The sequence below is a fragment of the Malania oleifera genome, chromosome 3 (genome assembly GCF_029873635.1).
Source record: "Malania oleifera isolate guangnan ecotype guangnan chromosome 3, ASM2987363v1, whole genome shotgun sequence".
In the NCBI taxonomy this organism is placed as follows: Eukaryota; Viridiplantae; Streptophyta; class Magnoliopsida; order Santalales; family Ximeniaceae; genus Malania; species Malania oleifera.
The window spans coordinates 54,202,966-54,213,506 of record NC_080419.1 but is presented as its reverse complement, the minus strand read 5'-3'; the positions used below and the strand labels follow the sequence as shown (position 1 = coordinate 54,213,506).

Here is a 10,541-nt window from a genome sequence, read left to right as displayed (position 1 = left end):
AGCTATTTAGATTTCAATATCGATACTTGCTAGCTTGTAAATCATTAGGAATATTGTTTGCTAAGTTTAGAATTTTATTCTTGAAATATTGAAATAAGATCTTTCCACATTTTAACTTGATATCTTTTTGAAATAATCATTTGGGACTTATTTCTAAGCTGCATCATACACCTTTTCAAAATCCCGAAACATGTGAGATATGGCATGTTTTATTGTGTTTATGTTGATTAATTGAATTCTTAATTTAAAGTGTTTGAGTGTGTAGCCTTGCTTGTGAGGGTTGAAATTGGTAGGACTAGGTCACCCATTCCCATTACACATCATCTTGGGGGTGTTTCCATCCCGTCCAGCATTAATTTATATTTTTATTAACTTATTATACTATAGATATAGATATAAATATCTATAAATAATGTTAGTTTATTTTTTTAATCAAATGACTTTTTTTTAATTTAAGCATTAACTTTTATACATTTTACATGTAATTTTATCTATTTTTTTGATGAATTTACTGCATATGTATATTTTAAAGCTTGATAAATGTTGTTGGCCCATAACAAGTTTAACTTTCAGGTGAAGTGGTAATTTAACATGATATCAAAGTCGTCGAGGTTCTGAGTTCTAGTGTTGTTGTCCGCTTTATTCTTTATTTTATCTACATATTAATTTACAACTATATTAAAATTTTGTATTTTTATTTTTTAACAAATGCGATATTTTGTCAATAAAATAATTTTTACTATTTTGATTTTTGATATAATAATAGAGAAAATTTTATCCTCCATCAATATTGAATGTGAATATTAAGTTTATATTGAAGAATTCTTACAATTCCTTATTGTTTCAATATTCTCTGATTGAGTTTTGGTTAGCAGCAACAAATTTTAGTACTTATTTTAGTATTTTCAATTGGTTGTCATTACCTTTTAGTTTCAGCCACCACTACGATCTTCTCTTCTTTTTGTTTTTCTTTTCTTCTTCTCAATAGTTGGTTAGTAGTGGAGATTTTGTGTTCATAATTTGTAAGCTTAATACATGCATTTATGTGTTGTTGTCCGCTTTATTATTTGTTTTATCTATATATTAATTTACAATTACAACTTTTAAAAAATTTTAGTCTGTTTTTTAGCAAACAAGATATTTTTGTCCATAAAATAATTTACACTATTTGATTTTCTTATATAATAATAGAGACAATTATATCATCCATCAATATTGAATGTAAATCTTGAATTTACATTGAAGAATTCTTACAATTCCTTATTGCTTCAATATTCTTAGATTGATTTTTTATTAGCAGCATCAAATTTTTGGCACCAAAGAGTACTTATTGTAGTATTTTCAATCAATTATCATTATCTTTTAGTTTCAGCCATCGATGAAATCTTCTCCTCCCCTGTTATTTCTTTTCTTTTCAATAGTTGTTTAGTAGTGGAGATTTTTTGTTTATGATTTGTAAGCTTAATATATGCATGTTTGTGTTTTCCATTTGCAAATCTTGGAGTAGACAATTTTTTTTTTTCAAAAGGTACTATTGCATTTTTTTGTTAGTCTAGCTTGGATTTAAACCTAAAATTGTACACTTTAGATTCTTTTTAAATGCATTGCATTGTTTGTAAGATTTCTACTAATTGTAGAGTGTTATTTTACAAAATTGCATATGTGAAACAAATTTGCATAAAAAAACAAAAAACTCAAACTTGAATTTCACTTGTGTAACACAAATTATCGTTGTATACATAGTCAATCCCAAACTCGGATAAAGGAGCAACGTTGTATTAGAGTTGACAATCAGTGCAAAATTGTGCTCTGTGAAACAAATTTGCATTAAAAAAATATAAAACTCAAACGTGAATTTCACTTGTCTAACACAATTTATCTTTGTACATATAGTGAGTCCCAAACTCAGATAAAGGAGCAAAGTTGTATTAGATAGTTGACAATTAATGTAAAACTTTGTCAAATTATTAAAAAATGAAATATAGGAAATCAATAAGATTGTATAAAATACCAATTGAAGTTTGAAAATGTTTTAGGTGATAAAGGAAATATTTGGTTAACTAATCTATTCAACATTATTATAAAGATCAAGAAAATGCTAGAAAGTTATAGGAAAAGTACGTTAGTACCTTTTTACAAAAACAAATGCAATATTCAAAATTAAATAGCTATCTTGCAATTAAGATTATGAGTCATATAATGAAATTATAGGAAAGAATAATTAGACTTAGAATAAGACTACAAACAAAAAATTCATAAAATTCAATTTTATTTTATGCTTCGGAGATCAATAACAGAAGTTATTTATCTTTTAAGAAACTTCATGGAAAATTTTAGAGGGAAAAAAAAAAAGGAGATTTGCAAATGATTTTTATTGACCTAGAGAAAGCTTATGATAAAGTATCCAGGGAAGTTTTTTGGTGGGTCTTAGAAAAGAAAGGAGTTTGCAGTAAATATATTGAGGTCATTAAGGATATGTATGATAGAGTAATAACTAACGTTAAGACTATATGAAGAAAATTTAGTAATTTTCCAATCACAATAAGTGTACATCAAAGTTTTATTTTATCTATCTTTGTACATTAGTTATTAACGAACTTATTAGGAATATTCAAAATGAAATCCCTTAATGTATGTTGTTTGCAGATATTATCTTGTTAACTGATCAAAGTAGGAGCATAGTGGAATCTAAACTAGAACTTTAAAAAATTACATTAAAGTTTAAAGGATTTCAGATAAGAATATAACAAAATATTTGCAATGTAATTTCAATAATGTTAGTAGTAGTGGAGAGGATATTAAACTTGAAATCAAGAAATTAATAGCACTAATCAAGAATTAAAATAGGTTAAGGAAAAATGAAGCATGTCAAGTGTGTTGTGTGATAATAAAATACCCTTAAAATTAAAAGAAAAGTTTTATAAGATGACTATAAGACTGACTTATGTTTCATGGTTCAAAAATATCGGACAACTAAGAAACATGAACAAATAAGAAAATGACAGCTTAAATGGTTTACGCATTTGAAACGTAAGTTTGGTATGAGCTAATTATTGTTACTGACATGAAAAGGGATAAAGACACGTCTGAAATAACTTAAAATTAGATAGTCAAAAAAGATTTAATAACCCTTAATCTAATAGATGAAAAATGTTCTTGATCAGTTAAATTAACCAACCTCACATGGTATAATTAAAGGCTTCTTCTTCTTGTTATAATTATATCCTCCCTCAAAACTGAATAGAGGAGCTCAACTATAAACAAGAGCTTGGGTAAGATCAAAAGAAATTTGGGGAGCATAACATAGCATAGCATATACAATTGCTTGAACATGTGCACTTTCACGCAGTCATCTTGAGTGCTTATGGCATAGTGCCCCCCAAAAGACTTCCATGGATATGTTCACTCCCAAATTCCTTAACCGCCTTTTGACGTCTCAATAATAAAGGGATTAACCCATATCCACATTGGTATCTTCATATACTCTTTTTTGGCTTACGTAACGTGATCTTCCACTGAACTCTTCAAGGATTGTGAATGTGAAAACATCAAGATTTGGAACTTGTGAAATCTGCAACTACCTGCAAGATTGCTGCATTCCAATAGAAACCAACCCCCCACCTGCTCTGCCACTACCACCACCACCAGCCCCCTCCAGCCTCATCTCCCATAAATAAATAAATAAATAAATAATAGGTAAAATTCCCAAAAAAAAACTAGTTTATTGTCTACCAAGTATTTCTAAATACACGTGAGCTGGGATACAAAACTTAATTACCATGTTCCACTTACAACTGCTGGAAAGGGAAGACAACTTGGCCAAAAACGAAACCATAATATTCTCCCTGCATTAGTGTAAACTATTATTATTATTATTTAAATTGTAGTACTTCCTTATTTATTGGCTGCACTAGGTTCAACATCCTTTGAGATCTAATCTTCGTTGCACAAAATAGACATGAAATATTATGCTTTCAACTGTACAAATCATAAGTAGTTGGATTTGGTAATTTCTTAATTTCAAACATACAATGTCTTGTAGTAATCCACAAATTTCAGTGACCAACCACGACAAGAATCTTGCTTGACAATACATTTAACAAACTGCATCCGTTGTATCAAACAATACTGCACAATTGGACATGTCAGTGCGAAGTACATTCAGCGATTAGCAATGCAGCCTCTCGAACAAAAGACGGGCTACCAACAACCATATCTCAGACAACTACATCTACAACATAAATGTGGGACAGCTGATGGCAACAATGCAAAGGACGCAATGCACTTTCAAGAAACTCTACTGAAAAATTGAATTTTACAATAGGGATATACACACAACGGACATGGCTTTATAGGTCCATACCCATATTCCAAATCAAGCCATGAATGTGCAGCTATCTGAATAGAGGCCATTACCGCAGGAGTCTCTGTTTGGAGCAACTTCAATCAAATATCTCCTGAGCTTCAATTATACTATGCTGACTGAGAGGAGAGCTAAAAAAAGTTAGGCAAAAATACACATGCAAGAGCAAAATGTCAACAAATAAAATTGAAGTGTAGCAAAAGACAAATTAAGCTTACTGATCATCCTTTGTGACTCGATAATATCTTTCGGCATGCTGGCGTTGACCGATTAATTGAGCAAACCGCTCATCGTGAGTGATCACTATGAGTTGAAAATTCTCCTGTCCTTTTCTATCATCCATGATTCTGCCGAAGGGGTACAGACAATAGAAGGGTAAATGTGAGGCCATGCTTCATAAAAGATTCTTGGACCAAATTATGAAGTGCCCATACCTCAACAGAGCTGCAGCAAGAGACTCAGCATTTGGGCCATCTAAGTTGGTTGTTGGTTCATCCAGTGCAAGTATTCCACAGTTGAGGCAAAACGTTTCAGCTAATGCCAACCGTATAATTAGCGAAGCAAGAACCTTCTGACCTGCACTACACCTTCCCCTCATTTCCAGCTCTGCATCACCAGTCTGCATAAGAACCTGTATGAAACGCAACAAAATAAATAAATAAATGCTATTTCGGAATAATGCAAATTACAAAATAAAAACTGCCAAGTAAAACAAAAGAAATTTTCTGCCATACCTTGTAGCTATAAGATCGAGTACCGGCACCTTCAGAATCCGAATGAATACTAATATAATCTATATCTTGTCCCCTGTATGTTTGCTGCCACAGCTCCCTAATAATCTTATTTATTTCCTCCATTTTCATTGTATGGAAGCGCATGAGTGCTCTGCAAGCATAGAACATCAACCCACATAATGTGGAATGAATAATGCTATACCTATATACAAGCTTTGGGAGTGTGTGGGTGAGGAAGCAAATGTAAATCTTATACTAACTAAATGCGTTGGACCTATATACAAGCTTTGGGAAGTGTGCAAATGAGGAAGCAAATGTAAATCTTATACTAACTAAATGCGTAGGAAATGTAATACATGATTTGGCATTTGGTTATTTTAAAGATTAGCATGTCAGAAAGGGTAGTCAAAAAGGGTATCATCATAATTTATTGTACATTGGATGTATTACAAATGTTAAAGCTTGATATACATTATTGGCCCAAAACTATTATTTACATGAAGGTTATCCATCCCATGTACACAAGACAAGTGGTTAGAGGCGAGCATAATGCCCTGAACGAGCTTGGCTTAAGACATTCTTCCGTAATTATGTGGTTTACGCCCTTGTAGACTTTGACGCAAAGTATTTTTCAACTTCTCCACAAGTGGATCCATGTCTTCCATTGACATCCAATTGATTTCTTCATCTCTTAAGCTTTTCCACTTCAAAAGCTCATGCCACTTCTTCCCTAATGATGTGAATTCACTATTTGCAAGGATGATTTTAACTTCTCATTTATCAAGTTGTGATGTCTTCAAAGGTGCTCCAGTTAACTAACTTCTGCTTGGATCATCAGAGTCAATGATGAATGGCTTGAAGCAACTAAAGTGAAACATAGGATGCACCTTCATACAAGCCAGAGGATTAACCTTGTAAGAAAGACTTTCCCAACTTTGGCCAAGATTGGGAATTGGTCCATATTTGTGAAGTACTCCTATCTCAACCACATGACTTGATCTATTTCAGATGAAGCTTAACAAGTACCAAGTTACCCACGTTGAAGTGCGATAGTCCTCCCCATTGATCTACCCACTTCATCCACTTGGAAACTTTCTCCAAGTAAGCTCGAGCAATCTCCATGTTTTGTCTCCATTATTTGGTGAAGATGTATGCTCTTGGACTCATTCCATTATGCAATTTGTCCACTATGAGGTAAAAGTGGCTGCTATACACTGTTGCAAGCTCAAAAGGACTCTTGTTGATTGTTAAGCTTTTTTCGGCGTTGAAATAGAAGTGAACCCACATCGAGTAGTTGCACCCAATTCTTTTGGTTGGCCGTGACAAAATGGCGCACACACTCCTTTAGTAGCCCGTTGAACTCTCTAATAATCCATTTGTCTGTCCATGGTAGCTCGAAAAGATGTCAAATTGTTCACAAGGATTCTAAAAAGTTATATCCAGAAGTCCCTATGAATCTTGTGTCTCAGTCAATGACAACACCTTAGGGAATTCCCCAATGCTTCACTGCACCTGAAAAACAAAAGGGCTGTCTCCTCTACTGAATAACACTTCGATGCAGGTATGAAAGTACCATACTTTGAAAACATGCCTATAACCACCGGGTATAGACCCTACTTCACCAACTCTAGACAAGTTGGTGTCAAAGTAAAGTGAAATACTCCCCGATGGTCACTTTGGTACTTGAAGAGGCTCCAACAACCTTACAACCTTCTTTTCCTCGACCATATCTTGCTAGCAAGTGAGACAAATTTGAGTATAGTTAACCACCTCATGTCGCATGTGCGGCTAGTAGTACCTTTGCTTCAACAAATGCTTTAGTCCAATGCCACCCTAGGTAGCTTGCCCATATGATGTCATGACACTCTTAGTAGTGTCTTCCTTAGGTCACCAACTTGAGACACAAAAATTCCATCCACATTTGCTAACAACATTCCATCATCCAAAATTGGTGCACTTCGTCCTCTTCCACCAACTTCACGAGGTTTTCGGCAAATAGATTTTTGAAAAGGGTCTCCTTAATGCACTATTGCATTGCCGAGGTAACCTTACTATAGTCAATTATTACCAGTTGTAAGGCAGCAAGCTCTGCCTTCTTTCATAGTGCATATGTGACTTAATTTATTTGCCCCACCTTGTGCTCAAATTAGAAAATAAACTCCATTAGGAATTCTTGCCAATGGGCCTGCTTGGGTTTCACGAGCCGAACACTTCACACCTTGTGAAGTGCCCTATGGCACCAGCTAAAGCACTTTTAACTAGTCAGGTTTATTGTAAGTACACAGTTACAATAGTTGAATGAAAAGCAAGCAAAAGCAATAAGAAATTCATAAAAGCACATGGCAAGAAAGCAGTAAATATTGAAGCAATGCAACTGATTAACACCACCTCCGTAAGCAACGTGTATTTAGAGAGGGAGGCAAGTAGGATAAACATGTTTACAAAAGCTAGAGAGTTTTACAAGTATGATAAACACACCCTCCCCCACCCAAAAAAAAGAGCTTTATATGGTAATTTAGCTCAAGCACTAAGAAACATCAAAATTTCTAAGAAATCATACTCCCACTATACACTAAGACTTACACCTATGCAAAGCATAACACCTATACTATTTCAATGATGGTGACCCATCCCATGCACACAAGGTAAATGATCATAGGCAAGCATAATGTCTTGAACAAGCTTGACTCATAACATGCTCCCCCACTTATACGGTCAACATCCTCGTGGACTTTGACGTTAGGTACTCTTCAATTTTTTCCACAAACAGTTACACATCTTCTTCTAAAATCTAGTAGATTTCTATCACTCGAAGGCCTTTCCATCTTACTAAGAACTAATGTTTCTTTTTCTTGAAGATGTGAACGCTCTATCTACAAAGATGGCTTCAACTTCTATTTTATTAGGCTTTTGCTGACCTCTTCTTGGATCTTCAATGTTGGCATTTAATGGCTTAAGAAAGTTGACAATCTAAATTGGTGGATCAACCTTGTACGAGACCTTCCTAACTTTACCCAAGATGGGGACTAGTCCTTTATATTTGCAAAGCAGTCTCCTATCTCGACCTTATGGTGACCAGATCTGTTCATTATGCAACTGAACAAACACCAAGCAACCCATGTTGAAGTGCAATGATCTTCTCCCTTGATTTGCCAACTTCTTCATCCACTTGGAAGCTTTCTCCAGGTAGGCTTAGGAGATCTCTATATTCTGTCTCCATTATTTGGTCAAAATATATGCGCTTGGATTCTTTCCTTTGTACAACTCGTCCACTATGCAAGGTGCTGTTTTGCTAGCATGCAACAAGCTCAAAAGGACTCTTATTGGTTGTTGAGCTCTTTCAAGCATTGAATTATAACTAAGCTACATCGAGGAGTAACGTCCAATTCTTCTAATTGGCAATGATGAAATGGATTAAGTACTCTTCATTTGTCTATCTATCTACGGCTAGTAGCCCATTGAATCTCTCCATCTGTCCATCTATCTATGGGTGGTAGCTCAAAGAGATGTCCAATTGTGAACTGAAGATTCTTAAAATTTGTCCCAAACTTGTTAGTGAATCTTGAGTCTTGCTCACTGATAATGTCCTGGGGAACACCCCAATACTTCACAGTACGTTTAAAGAACAATTGTGGTGTCTCCTTTACCAAACAGTACGTTGGTGCAAGTATGAAAGTACCGTACTTTGAAAACCTATCTATAACCACAAGTATAGACCCTGCGTTTCCCACACTGGGCAAGCTGGTGATGAAATCAAGTAAGACACTCTCCCATGGTCTTGTTGGTACCTAAAGAGGCTCTAGCAGCCCTGCAATCTTCTTCTGCTCCACCTTGTCTTGTTGGTAGGTGAGACAAGTTTAGGTATATTTGACCACATCATCATGCATGTGTGCCCACTAATACCTCTGCTTTAGCAATGCCTAAGTGTGATGATATCCTAGATGAATTGCTCATATGGTGTCATGACAACCTCTCAACAATGTCCTCGGATCTCCAACGCGAGGCACGAAGAATTATTTACTATGTCATCCGCAATTTGTCTTCTAACCATAATTGGTGCGCTTTGCCCTCTTCCGCCAACTTTATAAGGTTTGAGCAACTGGATATTTGGCAGGATTCTACTTAATGCACTCCTGCATTGTCATGGTAATCTTACTATCAAATGTGCTATCATCTGTAAGGCCACAAGCTCGACCCTCCTGCTCAATGCATCTACGACTTAGTTCATTCGCCCCACCTTGTCGTCAAATAAGAAATCAAACTCCACTAAAATTTCTTGCCAACGAGCCTACTTGGGTGATAACTTTGGTTGTGTAAAGAAGTGACAAATAGTTGAGTCATCTAACCACAAGCTTCGACCCAAGTAGGAAATGCTGCCACACATAAAGACAATGTATCACCGCTAGCATCTCCTTCTCCTGAGTTGTGTACCTCCATTTAGCTTCACTAAGCTTACAACTCTTATACACAATAGGAAGCCCATCTTGTGACAAGAATCAACCAATGGCATAGTCAAATGCATATGTTTGTATCTTGAAGGTTTCATGATATCCAGAATAGCAAGTACTAAATCTCTCATCATGACATCCTTCAAGTTGTCAAAGGCTCCCTAGCACTATTTTCTCTAATTCCATCTATGACCCTTCTTCAGCAATTTTGTTAATAGGGCAGCCCTCCTCAAATACCCCTCCATGAACTTCTGATAATAATTGGCAAGTTGAAGAAAGGAAAGTAGCTCCTTCATTGTTGTTGGGACCTTCACATCTTGAATAGATCTCACCATCTCCGTATCCATCCTGATATGATCTTACTCAATAACAAGGAATTTGATACTCAGCAAAGTGAAATAGCACTTCTCCCTCTTCACATAAATATTGTTCTCCTTCAACCTATCGAACACCTTTTGTAGATACTTTTTATGTTCCTCCATACTGGAACTATAGACAATAATGGCATCCAAGTATACTTGTCTTGTTCACATTGGGTGGGTAAACAATGGCTACAAAGGAAAATTTTGAAAAGTTGAAGGCCTCACAAGGATTTCAAGAAGCAAAAATAGATGACTAGGCAGTAAGGAAAGACATGGGGACCTATAATTTGAAAAAATGTACATGACAATGGAAAGGGCAAAATGGCCAATAGGAAGTAGCCTAATGAACTTCAACAAGGTGGGATTTGAAGGTGTGGTGAATTGAGCATCCAAGAGAAAATTTCTTAAATTCTTTCCCTAGGACCACTCATAAGGGGGCTATGTGTGTAAGTGCATGTCATATTTGTAGGGTTTGGATAGTTTTTCTTCTTTGTAAGGTTAGGAACATTAGGGTCAAGGTTTGAGCTTTTGAGTGATTCAATTTGATAGATAGTGAAACTTCTCTTCTCCTTGGCCTGTGGACTTAAGCTTTCAAAGCCAAACCATGTAAATCTTGGTATTTTCTCTGTGGAGT

The 10,541-nt window shown here is 35.3% G+C and overlaps 1 protein-coding gene across 1 annotated transcript in view; it reads right to left on the bottom strand.

The window, feature by feature from the left end:
- Positions 1 to 3,947: 3,947 nt before the first annotated feature.
- Positions 3,948 to 10,541, bottom strand: part of LOC131152179 (DNA repair protein RAD50) — a 105,812-nt gene continuing 99,218 nt past the window's right edge. Inside the window, exons 23-26 of the mRNA XM_058103894.1 lie at positions 5,098 to 5,248; positions 4,798 to 4,994; positions 4,582 to 4,710; positions 3,948 to 4,482 (exon numbers count right to left, since the gene is read on the bottom strand). Coding sequence (XP_057959877.1) covers positions 4,443 to 4,482; positions 4,582 to 4,710; positions 4,798 to 4,994; positions 5,098 to 5,248 — 517 coding nt within the window. The 3' untranslated portion in view covers positions 3,948 to 4,442. The remainder of the gene's footprint in view (positions 4,483 to 4,581; positions 4,711 to 4,797; positions 4,995 to 5,097; positions 5,249 to 10,541) is intronic.